Source organism: Anastrepha ludens, chromosome 6, assembly GCF_028408465.1.
Source record: "Anastrepha ludens isolate Willacy chromosome 6, idAnaLude1.1, whole genome shotgun sequence".
Taxonomy (NCBI): Eukaryota; Metazoa; Arthropoda; class Insecta; order Diptera; family Tephritidae; genus Anastrepha; species Anastrepha ludens.
Window position 1 is genome coordinate 26295954 of NC_071502.1, and position 17794 is coordinate 26313747.

Below are 17794 nucleotides of genomic sequence, written 5' to 3' on the forward strand. Positions count from 1 at the left end.
ATTTTAGACAGCGGAGTTATATGTACATATATATGTTTGTCATATGCTGTTTGGTGTAATAATTCGATAGGTACGCCTAAGCGATTTGACGCTGCTTTTCAATTTCGCTCACAAAAATGCTATTACAGAATTCGCAAGCGAATGTCGCGCACTCAAAATTACATGACACTATTGAAAGTTTCTCATGCATATGCGTATGTAGATATAACTGTGTATGTATGTGTTTATATCAGCTGCTTTAATCTATGCCTCTCTATGCAGCCACATTTATTTGTTCGATTCGTTCAATCTCTATTAAATAAGTAATACTAAAACTGCATATAAAACTGTATTTTATTGGATTATTGGAATATTTGTTATTTTTTATTTTATTTTTTTACTTTATTTCGCATGCACATCGGTACGTACACACAACTGTGCGTTTGTTTTCTAATACATCTAAATGCAAATACATTTATAAATTTTTGTGTTAATTATTTTAATAGTTTCTGTAAATATTTTTGATGTTCAAAAATGCTTTTCTAAAAATACCTTAAGCTCTGGGCATGAAATATTTGCACAATTAGTTTACCAAAAATTTTCTTTGTAAATGAAAATTTGTTTTTCTTTCTGCATTTGATAGAAACCTTAAATTTCTGCATCTCCATATGGTAGCGTTTTATTGTTGTAATGCAGTTGCTTCCAAACTTTATTCTACATTATTGCCTTATGCCTGCGTAAACTATCATTTCGATTAATGCATTCAAGGATTTGTTTGCATTTTCACTGCATCTCATTAAACAAAAATGGCAATCAATTAATGAAGAATATAGTGGAAGTAAAAGCGTTGGAAATTTGTCTCATTTATGGGTTGATTATTCACCACTTCAAATACTTTCATTTTTGATATACTTTTTTTACATTTTCTGTTTATAAACAGTGGAATTAAAATTAAAATTGAAAAAAATAACTTAATTATATTAAAAATAGTCGAAATAAAAGCATTTGGAATTTATCTTATTTATGGGTTCAATGACTTCAACTGACCAAATACTTAAATTTTTGAAATATATTACTTTTGTTTTAATTTTCTGTTGTTAGATACAAAAATTAAAATTAAAATTGAACTTTGCACTTAAAATTACAAATAATTTTTACATTATGAATAAAAAGTAGTTAAATAAGAATAAATAATATAAAAATAATAATATATAATATAATTATGAAGGAATAAAAAAACAAAAAAATTATATTATTGTAAATAAAATAAATATTAAATAAAAAAAAAAAAATTCCACAAAAATAATGGATTTATTTTCCCCCAAACTGATATATTAAGCGGCACCCATTGTCCTATGTGGACACTAATGAACAAATAATAAAAAAAGCTTTATTCTAATTATTTAAAAGTGTTCACAGCTTAGAAAGCAATACAAAATTTTACGAAAAAAAAAACCTAATATATTCTCAAATTTGTGTGTACTTTGTAACCAGTTTTATGTCGCGTCGGTGGTCACTGGCATATGCGGTAAATTTTACCCTCTTTAACCAACTGTTTATGGAATGTGCAAATGTGCCTGCTTAGGTAGGTAGGTAGGTAGGGTGGCTGTCGCATCGACTCACTTAGACCTTTCGCAGATCCCTTGTGATACCACTGGTGCATATCCTTACCTTATGGGTTCCTTTTCAAACCATCCGCTTTAATAAACGAGCAGCGCTTCGTTAGTTTTAGATGCGTTATGTCCGCTACATCGGTTAAAAATGCCGTGTCAAGAGTGCGCAGCCTCCTTATAGCTAAGCTTTCACACTCACATAAAAGGTGTCTGACTGTTTCCTCTTCTTCAGTATTAAGACAGCTTCTACAGAAATCAAAGTACGGGAGTCCTAACCTTCTAGCGTGGCTGCCTATTAAAAAATGGCCAGTTAATACCCCTATCATTTTTCTTATAGCTTCTCTGTTAAATCCCAACAGACTTTATGTACGACCGCTGTTCCATTTCGGCCATGACTGTCTGCTTAGCTCGCACGTTGTGAGGTTTTGCCAACTTGTATGTACCTTGTTGTTGGTTTATCTATCTGTAAATAGTTGACAAGTGGCTACAGGCATAGGTATCAGCGTCATATCCACTTAGAGATCAAGCGTTGTACCGGTTCGAGCAAGTTCATCTTCCTTGCAGCTCCCTGCTATATTCCTGTGGCCTAGTACGCAAATAAGGTGTACTTTGTAGTATTTTGATACGTCATTTAGAAGTTTAAAACATTCTATGACTGTTTTTGACGAGTGTGTTTTAGATTCTAACGCTTTTATTGCCGCTTGACTGTCCGAATATGTGAAGACTTCATTGTGCAATGATCAGGTAGGCGAAATGATTGGCTAACTCCGAATTTATCAGAGTTAGCCCCTCCATCTACTCTGTTTTCTACTTTAGAGCCATCTGTATAGATATATATATCATTTTCTCTAACAATAAGTCCGTTATCCCATTTCTCTTTAGAAGGAAATTCTGTGACGAAGGATTTATTTCAGTCGATACCCTTGGTCTTACAGAAACCCGTTGTACTAGGAATGTAGAGGAATGTTTCTAAAATTGAAGAGTGTCCTCTTCGGTTCGTTCTGAGTGGTCCGATTTCTGTTAATCTGAAAGCTGATTTAGCAGCTGTTTGCTTACCGAATTGCTCTATTGGTAATCGGTTAAGCATAATATTTAGTGCCTCTGTGATTTTGCCTGCTTATTCGATATTGAAATTATAATTCGGAAATAATGAAAAGTCTTCAGCAGGTTTCAAATCGTAGTTTTCCAGCGAATGAATCACAGCCCTAACATCTAAGTTGGTTCTTTCCCTTCATATGAACGTACGTGAAGTTTCATTTCAATCTGTCCCTTCATTCTTTGCCATTTAGTAACGCCATGTCCAGTATTTTATACAGTGGAAAAAATCAAGTATCGCGCAGTGATTGAATTTTTATTTTTGGCGGCTTTAAACCTTGCAAAGGCAATTTGTGAACGAATATTGAAAGTGTGGACTCTTCGCCATGAATTAGTGCGATAAAAATATGAGTTTCTTAGTTTAAGCGTGGTCGTACAAACCTTGAAGACGATCCACGGTAAGGACGTCAAAAAACAGCAACAACACCAGAAATAAAACATGCAGTTAATCTTATTGGAAATTCATCAAGTGACTGAAAGAGATCTATTAGAAGTCCTAAGCATCTCATTGGGCAGTGTAAGCAATATTTTGACTGAAGTATTGACAGAAACCTGTGTGCACAAGGAGAGCCACATTCGCTAACAATGGAACAAAAGCACATTCGAATGCGACTAAGCGACTTTCTCAGCAATATTTAGAGCGTATTCGAAAAGATAAAAGGATAGATTTCGTGCGTCGATTCATCACTATAGATGAGCTTCGGGTCTATCATCGTGATACTAAATCAAAAGAAGAGACTAAAGAGTGGTGTGAGCTTGATTCTTCGACTATCAAATGAGTTCGTGTCCGGAAATCGGGCAAGAAGGTGTTAGCATAAATTTTTCCGTCGAATTTTGTGTGTAACTTAAACGAAGAAGCGAAGTGCAGTAAATTTTTATTATTTGGAATACCAAACCTAATTACCGGTGCCATTTCCAAACATTTCTATTTAAATAAATAAATGAATAAATAAAATAAGTCGAAATTAGAGAAATAAATTTAAAAAATTGATTTTGAAGCAAGGCGAATCTATTAAAGGCGGTTTCAGTAAATCAGCTGATTTGTTTTTTCTATCGCCGCGTCCATGTGGCTGTCAGCCCAGAATGAAACAAGGCGAATACATTATTTGCTTTCTGCTTTACCAATACTTTGCATTGACAATCAAACGTACAAAATATTATTGTTTGTCTAGTGTCACCATTTTTAATAAATGCGCCTTGGTTTGACGAATTAAATGGCTTAAGTTTGTGAAAAATTAAATTTGAAAATTGGATTCGCTTACTTTTCATGCTTATTAAACAATTTTTTTTTATATTACTCATCTGCGAATATACTTTACATATGTACATATACAAGGTGGCGCAAAATTAATCATCCTATCGAAAGATTTATAATTTTTGCTAATAACGTCGTGCGTCAATTATATTTCACAATTGTGAAGTAGGTAGTTGCCGTATACAAACAGACAAGTAATGGAGCGCGTAAGGGGTTATATACAGTTATATTAGAATTTTCAAAAAATCGATTTTGTTTTTAATTTATTTTCTTAATGTGCTCATATTTAAGAATACACACAGAAAATTTAATATCGTTCCGGTGGATATTTTCGAAGTTACACGCAAATTTGAAAAGGCGTTTCAGACTTAGACCTGGTGCTTTTCAAACTTTATACGCGTTTTCTCAAAATGGTGTTTTCAAAGTCGCTGACCAACATTACTCGAAAACGGCTAAACCGATTAGTCTCAACTTTTACCACGAGCTTCAAAAATATATTTTTTAGTAATTAATAGAAGATATATTAGATAATAGAATTCTTTTTTATTTGAGAAACCGCCATTTTGTCAAAAAAAAATTCTTGTTTATTTCTCCGATTAATTACTAGATTTAATATTACCTTAACGAAATCTGTTTGGTTTTTTAATTTCAGAGGCTCCAGTTCGGAGATATAGTAGTCACCGCAAAACGTCTTTTTTGAGAGTAGTACCCGGAGATCAGCTGTAGCTCCTTTCCAAACAAATATTTTTACTAATACTAAGTCTTAAAATACAGCTATAAGATAACATAGTGTGTGTAAAAATTTTTATATCAATAAATTTAAAAGTTTTTTTAGAAAACATTCTGGAAAATTCGCTTTTTTCGGCCTTCTAACTGTATATAACCCCATAAAGGCCCACAATTGAAAAAAAATTTTGTTTAGTATTTTTTTAATTTAAATTTTTTTTAAAAAAGTTAATCAAAAACGAATTAGTTGATTAGTTTTGCGCCTCCTTTATATATGTTTTCAATTATTTTCTTACCTTCTAAAATGTATGCACGAATTATATACTCAAACATCTAAAACTACTTATTTGTATGCGTGGATCTGTCCGTATTTACATTCGGTCCAACTTCTACCCGGAAGTTTGAAATGAAACAGCGGAATTTGGCCAGATTTTTTTCCAATAGTCCATGCAATGGCACAAAAGTGGTGCAGTACTACCAGAAGTTTAAAATATTACAATGGCTGGGAAAGATGATGATTACAGTTTTTTGGGATTCGAAAGGTATTATGAGTTTGGGGAAAAAGAAATCCATTATTTTCCCGACAGATGGCTGTAGTGATCGAAATCTCGTGAAGTATCGATCAAACAATTTAAAGTTTAAAACCGTGTGACTATTAAAGGAGTAAAATCGCACTACACTTTTAAAAAATTAAAAGATGTCTCTGCGGATTTGCTTCGTTTGCACGACTGCGACCGACGGCTGACCTATTTACCTGCGCCTTGTAATCTAAATTAAGCCTCTTCATTTACATGGTTATTGATTTTCAAAAATGAAAAATAGGCATTCGAGCGAAAAAGTGTTCTGCAGATAACGAAGTGGTGTCCATTATTTTGCAGGCCCAGTGCAACATTTTAATTTTTTTTTTTTTTTGTTAAGGGATTAAGCAGCATAAACAAATAAACAATTTTTTTTGTTTTTTTTTGTTTTTTTTGCAACTAGACAAACGTCAGCGGCAATAGCATCAGCTTTGAAATAGGCAGTTGAGTAGTAAATTTCACTTTCGGCGCGCAAAAACTACACTTTAGGAGAGTAGGAGAAGCTTTGGCGCTAACAACACGTGATGCAGTGGCCCTTGGATGGATCTGATGGATCAACCACTTTAATTTCATCGAGGACAAAAAGCTACCGAAGCAGCCCGAAACATTTGTGTTCGGAGAAGAGGTCATAGGCGAATCTACAGCATGGAAATAGTTTGCAAAGTTCACAAATTATGGCTTTGACGTCGATGACACGTCCCGCAGTGAAAGACCTTCTGAATACGATGAAGAACGTCTCAAATCACTTTTGAAGGAGAACAGTCGTCAACCCAATCGTGAATTGGCGGAAAAACTGAGCTACTATCATAAAACGATTCTCAGTCACCTTCATTCAATGGGATTTACCGAAATATTTGGAGCCTGGGTGCTTCACGAGCTCAACGAAAAAAAAGAGAAAGTCGGCACAATTTCTTCTCAGCATTTCGCCCGCCATCCAGCAACTCGCGGTCATAAACAGCTCTTTTTGTACCGAATCATCACGGGGGATGAGAAATATTGCCTTTACATCAAAGCGCTAAAAAGCAAAGAAAGGAGTGTGTGGCTCCAGGAGATACGCCAAAGCCGAGAGTCAAGCCGGATCTTCATCCGAAGGCGATCGTGATATGTCTCTGGTGAGACTGAGAGGGCACGGTGCATTGGGAAATGCGCGAAAATAATGCCACGGTCAACAAGAAGCTCTATGCTGCCCGGTTACACCACGCTAAAAATGCTATTCGATTGAAAATACCTGATCGACATGGCCAAACGATACTCATTCACGACAACGCCAGGCGACATGTAGCACAAGTCATCAAAGCTGCACTCCAGGAGCTCGAATGTGAGATGCTTCAGCATTCGCCGTATTCTCCGGTCCTTCTACCGGCTGACTACCATCTTTACCGCTCCCTGTCAAACCATATAAAGGGCGTTACCTTCGACAACAAAGAGGCTCTTAAAAACTGGCTCTGCAACTGCTTTGATTCCAGATCAGGCGATTTTTGGCGGAACGGCATCAATAAATTGGTCGAGAGGTGGGAAGAGGTTGTAAACAGCAATGGCGAATATAAAATTGATTAGCTTATTGCTATAATTATAGATTTTTGTTTAAATAGAAGTCTTCGGTAAAAACGCCATGAACTTATTCCCCAACCCAATATATCGCACCCTAAATACAAAAGGGTCACAACTCAAAATTTTCCACACTCGAGCTTGACTTGTTTACAGTAGCACAGAAAACAAACTATGGGACATATCACGCTGAAATTTGCCATGTAAGCTTATAACAGTCCTACCAAAAAACAAAAAATTTATTTTTGCCATATGTCATCCGTGGACCGTTTTATTGATAACGTCTCGTTCATATTTGAGCAAAAGGTACATTTTGAGTTGTGACCCTTTTGTATTTAGGGTGCGATATGTTTACGATCCTTCCTCATCATTCGCACAAATTTTTTGACGTGTTCTCGTGCACGATATGTAAATTTCTACTGCAAAGACCAACGCGATTTCTCCTCGATTCTAGTAGCTAGTTCCCTCCGAAGTTTCCCTCAGGATAGCTGGTGCATTTAAAATGTATGTAAAATGAACTCATCCGGTAAAGCGAATGATTAGAGGCCTTAGGGTCGAAACGGTTTTAATCTATTCTCAAACTTTAAGTGGGTAAGAACTCCCGTTTCTTGATATGAAGGTTGAGGTTATGATATAATGCGCCCAGTGGGTCACTTTTGGTAAGCAGAACTGGCGCTGTGGGATGAAACAAATGTAATGCTACGCTGCAGAGTTCATAGATTTTTTCGTGCAATGCCGGCTCTGGCTCTCTGGCGGCATGAGTAAGTAATAATACTCGTATTTATTGACTGTTTGCTTTGCCGGCATCACAAAAGCGGATGCCGAATTCCTCGTAGAAGTTCAACTGAATGTAAATAAAGTCATTTTTTATTACGCTAAAGTGACTACAAATACCAGCGCAAAATCTATTTATAACCAACCTAAAAATAGACTATTAAAAATGTTCATATATAAAAAACTCAAGTCTACACGTATTTACTAAATTGTATCCTTAGTATACTACAAAACGACACTCCCACGCGTATCCTATCAAAATGGGATATTTTTAAACTTTACTTGGTTAGACAACTTCTTGACTAAATATGTATGTATGTGTGTATGTATGCGTAAATTTACGTCTTTCGAAAACCCGCCCGTATTTGTCCTTAAATTGCTCCAAAATTGTTGACTTAATAAGTATATAAAAAATTAATATCAGTTCTGTGAAAAATACTTTGACTGTCTGCGTTTTTCGTTTATCTTTCATAATTTTGGCGTTTTTCTTATGCTTCTTATGTGAGTTTCAAAGACATATATTACAATTCTACGAATTATTTTTTCATTCATTATTCATTTTTTTTTAATTATTTTCTCGTTGCCTCTAACCTCAACACAGCCTTATCCAAATGCAACCACATCAAACAAACGAAAAACAAAAATTAAAAAAAAAAACAAAAAAAAGCGCGTTTATATTGACGATGTCACAGAAATTTACTTGACATTGACGGCGCTACGGTTAACGTCATCGGCGGTGAAATGAAAATACACAAAACAAACCCAAAGACGTTGATAGCAGCCTTCCAAATGACACCTGCCACACCGCTCAATGGCGCCCACCTGCTCTTGCCTTCGACGGTACGTCAACGTACACAACCTTCGCCCAGCGCTTAAATAACATTTGATCATTGACAGCTCGCCGCAAATAAATGGCACAACCTTTAGCTGTATTGACACACCACCTGTTCACACCCGCCCTATGCTTGTTTTTAGCTTGTTCTTCTTGTTTTGTTTTCAAATAAAATCAGTGCAGCTCCTTATATGTATTCAAGGAATTCTCATCACCTTTGCTTCCATGACATCCGTTCATGCCCTTCATGTCATGGTGCATGAATGACGTTTCAATGTGTATTTGTGTGATGGGCTCTTGCTGGCGCGTGCTGCACCTGCTGCTGCACTGCTGTAGGAGGGTAGTGACTGCCTGCGCCGCCTCACAGCCGGACTGAGATTGTAGCGAATGTTTGCTTGTGCCAGCAACTCTTTGAAGATCTCCACAATGCCAACATTGTCTTTCGCCGAACATTCGATGTAGCCGCATTTCCAATCTTCGCACACAATCATTTCGGTCACTTCCTGCTGTACCTGCCGTTCGGCTTCATTTAAGTCCACCTTATTACCAACAATGACGATGGGCACTTTGAGACCACGAGCCGCAATTATCTGGAGCGAAAAGTAAAGAGAATAAGGTGATGAATGTGAGACAGTTGAGGTGATGCAATTCAGATTCAGTAGATAATATGACTGAATGGATGAACGGACGTATGTATGTATGTTTGTATGTTTTTATAAATGCCACACCCCTTGTTTAATTACAATCCACATGGCCTATAAAATTATATTGAATTACATTGGAATTTGAGCGACTGACATTGGTAGAAATGTGTAAGGTCGAGGTCAACGCAAATCAAGCATAATAATTATCACACATTTCATAACAGTACACTTCGAACACTAGAAATTAAGCCAATAAGTACTTTTCATTTGGTAGAAACATTCAATTTTGTAAGCAGCGCAAATTTTGCGGACAGCGCAAAGCTGGTCACTTATGCCATAGCCTCATATTGCTTGTTGTACAGGTAAATTCCTACTTTGCACAAAAACCTCATGAAGAGAGAGAGCACATGAAATTTTAAAGTTAAAAAAGGATATTGACCACTAATCAAATGTATGAAATTTTTTTATTTATTCTTATTTATAAGGTCAAAAAAATCATTTTTTTTTTTCGTTTTAAGCGATTCCTAATATATTTCAGAATATTCACACAAAGTTACAGAGCCTAATTCTCAATATTTCCGTAGATACAAAGCCAAAGGTAGGCGAGCGTTAGGTAGTTACGCTGTAGTACAGACTTTTCATTTTTATGATTTCTTTGAAAAAAACTAATGAACCTTTTGAAATGAATCATAGCTTGTTCCCTTCAGTATTAAATTCTCTTCTATTTGAACTAACAAAATAGATAAAAAAAAATTTTCAAGATTTTTATACCAAGTCGAAGTGAATTTTTTTTTTATAGAAAGGCATTTTTTTCTTTAAAGCCTCCAAAAAGTTGAAATTTTGGAATTTCTCTCAGTTTTCTTAGTTCATCTAGATTCTAGAATAAAAAATTATGATAATTAGAAATCCATTTGAATTTTTTGCTTTAAATAATAATTACGAGCTGTATCTTGTACGGCAGTTGGAGACTCCAGCGTTGCAGCGCTCTACTAATTTCTATGTTAAACATTTTCTTTAGCTTGTTTTAACCAGTACAAAAATTTGTTATACTTTTTAAATTCTGTTCATTAAAAGATAGAAAAAACTTTGCGGTGCTAAATTAATTTTTTCCTTAAAAAAAAAAATCCCAAAGAGATGCAATTTTTAGACCTTATAAATCAGGCTCTCCCCTTAATAACTATTCCCCTTACGAAATAAGCACTGGCTGCCAGGGCCTTCGGTTTATGGTATCTTAAACTAGTTGTTGTTGTTGAAGTGGTTGAGTATTTCTATTGAAATAATTCTAATTAGCGACCAGCACCGTTTTAATACCTCCCACGAGGACGATGGTGTCTTGTTTTTTCTTTTTTATTCAGATCCCTCTTCTCCGTCAGATCCATTTTGTGAGATCCAAGTATAGCAGCAATTCTTATCTCAAAGACTTTTTTTCACCTCTTCCGCTTGACAGCTTCTGCAGATGGTATTGAAGGGGAGGTTGAGTCTGGCTCCATGACCCACTACTTTCTAATGACCTGTAAGGGTTGCAGTGATGCGTGAGATGTTTGGTCGAGAACATCCTGACAGGTGATTCGTCCTTTGGATTTCGTACGACGGCCATGTGATTTTTAGTTGTGACGCATGTAGTTAGTTGCTTCCATCTTCTTTCGGCTAAAGCATGATATTGTGAAGCAATGGATGCTTTTATTGTGCTGGGTGGGGTGGAGACTGCCACCGCCACCGCCTCCGCTATGTCTAGTGTCGAACTTTTTCTTGCTAGCTCATCCGCTATCTCATTACCCCGTAGGTTCCTATGACCAGGAACTCATATCAGAGTGATATGAAGCCAATGACTAAGCAATTTCAGCTCCTTTCTACACTATAAGTCCAGTTTGGATGAAATGGAGTTGTTAGCTCCTTAGCCTTGATAGCTCCTTGACTGTCTGAAAGGATAGGTGCTCTTGCACCAACTTCCTTGTAGAGTTTGAGTGATTTGCATGCTTCTCTGATCGCTAATTGGTTCCACTGGCACACGCTGGCATAGTCAGGAAGTCGAATTGACTGAGATAGGTTGAGCGGCTCTGAATGGAAGCCAGCTCCCACCCCACAGTTCATCTTAGAACCGCCAGTGTAGATTTCAGTATCATCTTAAACTAGAGTAATAATATTCGCCGTAGCCGTATGGGTTGCTACGTGACTACCATTCGGAATTCACAGAGAGAACGTAGGTTCGAGTCTCTGTGAAACACCAAAATTAAGAAAAAGTTTTTTCTAATAGCGGTCGCCCCTCGGCAGGCAATGGCAAACCTCCGAGTGTATTTTTGCCATGAAAAAGCTCCTCATAAAAATATCTGCCGTTCGGAGTCGGCTTGAAACTGTAGGTCCCCCATTTGTGGAACAACATCAAGACGCGCACACCACAAATAGGAGGAGGAGCTCGACCAAACACCCAAACAGAGTGTACGCGCCAATTATATATATATATATATGTATATATATAACTAGTCCGTCAAGTGAGACATTTCGCAAATTTCTCAAGTCTTCAAAGAAATAATCGCTAATATATTTGGCACGACTTCGTCGAAGTGCAGCACGTTCGGAGAAGAGGTGCTGTACCGACTCAATTTGTTCTTCGTCCCTACAACTCCTGCAGAAGTCATTGTGAGGAGCCAATAGTACACCTGTGAGGAAGCTGGTGGTTGATCTATTAAAGTCAAGCAGAAGTTTTATACTTTTAACATTTAGTTTTGGCCAGAGCGCTTTGAAGACCCTGTAGTTCTGTAATAGTCAGAGACCACCTTCTATTGGTTTCTGTGATTACGCTTAAGTCAATCGCAGTGTACTGGTATAGTTCGTTAAGAGGGATACTTATGTCATCTATCACACTCATCTTTTATTTCACTCCTCTCCCGAGTGGCCAGGGACTCAACAAAGTGTGGTGTTGTATTATTGGATAAGCGAGATCGACCCCCTGCATACTTTAACGCATCTTGAATTGATGCACGTTGAGGCCAGTGCCTCGATCGATGTTTGGCTATCAACAAAAATAGTAAAGTTTGCTCGTTGATTTTTGATCATTTTTTCCCAGAGGATTTTTCACATTTTCTCCACATAATGAATGCAAGACATTTTCAGTCTTGCAAGTAAATCTATAAAGCAGTAGCGGACAGATCATCGTATAAGTTTAGATTCGTTTTTTTTTTTTTGTTTTTCTCAAATTCACGCGAATATTTAGTTGGTGTCAAACATTTCGTTCTCACACTTTTTGTTTGCTTGCGCACCGATAAAAATATAATATTTTATTCTCAGACAATTTTTTCCAACACGAATTAGCAGACCCAATGAAATTTAAAATTTATAATAAAGTAAACAAAATGTTTGTCAGAGAAAGATATAAGGAGTAATAGCCCACAATTCTTACTCTGAACTTACGACTGCTCTCAAGTCGCTTTATCAAACTCTACTGAATTTAGCATACAAAGTGCCCTTTGGTCATGACAAGTGTGATATGGATTTAAGGAAATCGGGCAAATACCACGACCACTGCCCATTAAAGAAACTCATAGTAGCGCACCTAGGCTGGCGCACTAAAACCCTGCAGATTTGCTACATTCTGAACAGTAACTTTTTCAACTTTTTTTGTTTTGTTTTTATAGCTTTACTTATATTTATATCTCTTCCAAGCGAAAATCGGCTTGATCAGTTAGAAATAAATAAAAAGTGCGTATAGCGTAGTACACAAAACAGAAGTGAAACTTTCAAGGCAGACAAAGAAAGAGGGAGAGACCCGAGAGAGAATGAGAGAGAGAAAGAGAGAGAGAAAGAATATATACAATATCACAACATTTGCAGAGAATACAAATGACAAAATTTACAAAAATCGAAGAAGGGTCGAACGGTGTAATAAACGCCAGCCACAAACCGTAGCAACAACGCGCACTATTCCGAGCGTTTATCACCCACACAAACGCTGCGATTCCAGGATCGCAGCAACGGCACAAATTACCGCAAGGAAATACCAATAAATCCGAAGCCGGAATGGATAGCCCTCTATAGTACGCACAAGCACTAGCCAGGAAACGGAAATAAGCGCCAAAAACCCCAAAAAAAATTGGAACCAAAAAACGCCCCAAACAGTAAGCACCAAAGAAATATAGCGCCAAAACATAGGCACCAAACGAGCGCCAAGAAGAAGGCAGTGTTATTTCTTACTAGAAATTATCTACCACAAGGAAAAATAGCCTAAAGTGTATCTAAAATATATATAAGGTATAGCTCTCTCTCTTCTTTTCCTCTACATTATATCTTTTTTCTCTCTCACGGAACGAAAATGCTCAAAACGTTGCATGGCCTTGAAATTTTACTCTCCATTCTCGCTCGTCCATCGACGCCGAAAAAGTTTCACTTCAAAAATATTTGACGAACTATTTCACCGTTTAAATTCAAAGATTTGTAGAGGAGCTATTTTTGGCCAGAAATTGTCAGATTAAATACTCAGGTAATTGGCTACTAACCCGCCAAGGAAATCAGTAAAAATTCACTTAATCATTAGACCAAAGTGTACAAATACAATAGGCCAGCTCACGCTTGCTCATTCAGCGAGGAATAAAAATTTTCCCAACATTAAAAGCAATGAAAACTAAAATTAAATATATTTTCTTCAATATTTATATGCCTACTCCCGCACAATTACTTCGCTTTCACGTCAGCTCATCACTCACTCACCTGATTCCTTAGTCGTTCCACCTCGTACCATGATTGCTTGTCATCCACAGCATAGACCAGTATGAAAGCGCCCGCTGTTGATATCGACAGGGTGCGCATGGCTGGGAATTCATACGAACCGGATGTGTCTAAAATATCCAGCGTTAATGCTGAGCCATCGGGCAGCTCATATTCGCCACGATGCAATTCCTCCACCGTCTGTTTGTAACGCGTTTGAAATTTATCATAAAGGAACTGTGAAATGATGCAAGTCTTGCCGACACGTCCTGCGCCCATCATGACGACACGCCGCTGCTCCTTGCGTATCGTGGAGGCGGTATAGTCGGTGGTAGAAGCGCGCGTGGCGCGCATCATCGCCGTCAGGGAGGGCAAACGGAGACGCTGGCAAGACCCTGGCATGGCCGCGGCTGTGCTTAAACGACCACTCGCTGCCACTGCGCCGCCTAACAGTTGCTGCAGCTCCTGCTGAATACACCAATCACTTGTCTCCCCCGACTATTCGGCTCTGTTTGATGTTGTTGATGATGGTATTGGCGTTTTCGTTGCACTTGTTCGCTTGTGCTTTTGTGTGTTTGGGTGTTCGAGTGTTACAAATTGTGCTTGTATGCAATGAATGCAATGATAAATAAGCTTGGCGTCTGCGGCACTGTGAGACTCACTTCTGTGTCGTAAAATGTGTCTGCATCAATTATTTCGCTTCGATTTATTTTAATTGAGCTGCGGTGCGTCGTGCAGAGCTTTGCTGCATGGGAGTCGATTTTTTTCTTCTTCAATTATTACTGGCCAGAAAAACTACCATCAGCCTTGGTTTTTAATTCAATTAACACAATCTTTTTGCCTCATCCAGCTTTTCACTCAGCAGAATTACGCAATGTACTTTATTTCCTTTCTTCCGGTGTACGTGGAACGCGTGTCCTGGTGTATTTTAAATCCTTAAGTTTGTTATGAAAATTTCTGTGGAAAAATAAAAGGAAAAGAAAATTGGATTTATATAATTTGTACGTAAATGTATATTAAATGTATGGACATATAGCCTCAGGCTGAACTTGGTCAAATATACTCTTTATGTGAACTATTTTGAAAGTGTGTTAATATTAAGAAATGCCATCAAATAACTAAATCTGTAGGTCTATCCAGACATCGTATTATGTTTTTAATCCATATTTAGATTTGTTGAACGAGGCGTTGAAGGCTCTTAAATGTTTTTTCGACTTACAGTTTACCGTTAAAACAAATATTAGCTATATTTTCTCAAGATTGTGTTCCGGGTCTACATTTTTTCGACAAACTCAGTCACGATTTTAAAGGTCTATATCCCTTTAAAACTCTATATTCCACTTGTATCGAGTACAACTTGAAGCATGCAACGTTTATATGGAGGCCTTATCATGAATTTCGCAATAGTAGGTTGGAATCGGTTCAGAAATCGTTTATTCCGTTTGCCTTAGGATAGGAAGGGATAAATGGCTGCCCACGCGAGCAGGCCGACTTAGGCAAAGAATCAAAATTCGTCCATTGTGATACAATAGGGGAAAATACCACACAGGGGGGAAAAAACTAAGAGGCGTGCTTCTTAATGTTGTTCCACAAATGGAGGGAACTACAGTTTTAAGCCGACTTCGAACGGTAGATTTTTGCCTGCCGTAGGGCGACCGCTATTAGAAAAAACTTTTTCTTTCTTTATTTTGAACTTTCACCGAGATTCGTACCTACGATCTCTCTGAATTCCGAATGCTAGTCACGCACCAATAGACGGGTGTCCGTTGGAATTAGACGAAAGCTTCTGCTTTTTCTTTTTTTTTTTTGTCGGGACAACTAGCAAGTGCAGCAGTCAGACATTAATTTAGTCCATTGTACTACACTTAGATTCCCTTTTAATTTTCTTTAAATCTACCCGACCTCCGAAGAAATCTGAGTAGATCTTGTGGTGCCAAGGAGCCAAGATGGTCGCTTCTTAACACATCAGTGCCAAAGACCTCAAACCTGATTCGAGCGAAGGCGGGGCAGACACACAGGAAGTGGTCCGCCGTCTCATCCTCCTCTCCACTTGCTGGGCAGAGTACACTGTCTGAGATGCCCAACCTTTCCATGTGCTTTGCCACAGAAAGTGGCCCGTCATCAGTCCAACCAGCCGTCTTCACTCCCCTCTGCTTAATGACAGAAGGGTTTGCGACAGTCGATCGGACATGACAGGTAACATCAGTTTTGTCCATTTGCAGTCTCTCTCAGCCTGCCAAGCTTGCTTGTGGGTGGTAGTTACCCATTTGCTACCGTGGCCGTGATGGCCGCAGAAGGGAGTGGCAAAGCGGGCTCTGGGCCAAAGAAGTTGGCCTCAGAGCCCATCATAGGTAAGGAGTCAGAGGTCTCGTTACCCGCGATACCCACGTGTCCAGGGACCCATTTTAGCATCAGGCTATTATGTCTACCGACATAGTTCAGCCTGAATTTACAGGACTTCACTATCCCTGATGTGGTTGGAGGGCTGTCTAAGGCCATAAGCGCAGCTTGGCTGTCGCTGCAGACACATACAGATCTGCCTCTCCATCGTTTTTCCACAACAAAGTTCATCGCTTCTTGAACTGCATACACCTGCGCTTGAAACACAGATGCATGCATTCCAACCCCAGAGCCGGAGCCAGGCTCGGTCCTGGAGCCATCCGTAAAAATGCGAAAACAGTGTTTGTCGGGCTCATTTTCTGAGTCTCCCCACAACTGAGCCTCTGGTAGCACTACACTATATCTCTTTTCAAGTACGACTCTTGATGGCATTGAATCAAGGGGCATGGAGAGAATCGTTGGATCGATGTCCATGCCTTCTCTGTGTTCCAATGCCGGACAAGGCCGTACCAGTTCCCACTGTATTTCAGTCTGCAGATGGCCTTCAAGGCCTCTCCTTGGATGAAAGCATCAAGTGGTGGTAAACGAATCAGAGCATCTAGTGCTGGGCCTGAAGTAGTCGGAAAAGCTCCGGTACAACAGATGGCCACAGTGCGTTGTAGTCTCGATAAGATCCTCCTGACTCCCACTAGAGAGAGTGTACTCATCCAGACCACTGATGCATAGGTGATAATAGGTCTTATCATAGCCGTGTAGATCCATAGGACCTTGCTAGGAGAGAGACCCCACGTTTTCCCAAAGACACCTTTGCACTGCCAGAAAGCTTTTCCTTTCCCTTTTCAGGATCCTAACCAATTTCGCCGTGTCACTCAGAGATTCAATACCGGTGCAAAATTCCCAAAATGAAGCTCTTTTCGATTCCCGAATAAGCCTCTTGTAGTTCTTCTGAACATCACGGTATCGCTCCCAGTCCTCTGCAAGGTTAGTCTTGAGGGCCCGGTTTAGAAGTTTTCTCGACTCACGCCTCAACATCTGGAGCTCGCGATTCCATCAAGGAGTCCGGCTAGGGAGAGGTCGAATTGGACAGGCTGACTCAAAACATTCGGTTAGGGCAGCGTTGAGTTTCTCAACAGCTGCCTCAATGGCCTGTTCTTTTCGAGGTCTTGGTAGCGCAACGTCAAGGTCCCGCAACGCCTCCCTAAACTTCTGCCAGTCTGTTTTTCTTGGGTTTCTAGAGGGCAATGGCATTTGTGCCTCCTCGCCACACTGAAACTCAATGTACCTGTGGTCCCAGCACGAATCTTCGGCAAGGACTTTCCAGTTCTTTATTGACCACCCAAGTTTTGAGTTTGATAGGGTTAGATCAATCACCTCCTGCCTTCTAGCTGTTACAAACGTTGGCTGTGAGCCCTTGTTATGTATGTATAGGCAGTAAGCTTCTGCTACTTCAGCTGCACTATCACGATAGCCGAACGGGGGCAGATGAAGATATCAACTGCAGGCTAAACAAATCAACGGCGACATTCGGGTGAAAGCATGCAGTATGGGCGAGTTCGCAAATCTCCAAGCACTCCAAACTGCGAAAATTCAGCTCATGTGTGATGTCAGTATTGTTGTACGGAAATCAAACATGGTTAGTCTCCAACTCCATCACGCAGAAGCTACAATCTTTCATCAACAAATGCCACTGCAGCATCTGTAAAACACCAACA

The 17794-nt window shown here is 38.8% G+C and overlaps 1 protein-coding gene across 1 annotated transcript in view; it reads right to left on the minus strand.

Moving 5' to 3' along the window:
- Positions 1-8418: 8418 nt before the first annotated feature.
- The window catches only part of LOC128866954 (ras-related protein Rap-2a-like), a 62421-nt gene continuing 53045 nt past the window's right edge, over positions 8419-17794 (minus strand). The window contains exons 2-3 of the mRNA XM_054108025.1: positions 13746-14699; positions 8419-8990 (exon numbers count right to left, since the gene is read on the minus strand). Of these exons, the coding sequence (XP_053964000.1) occupies positions 8646-8990; positions 13746-14144 (744 nt within the window). The 5' untranslated portion in view covers positions 14145-14699 and the 3' untranslated portion in view covers positions 8419-8645. The remainder of the gene's footprint in view (positions 8991-13745; positions 14700-17794) is intronic.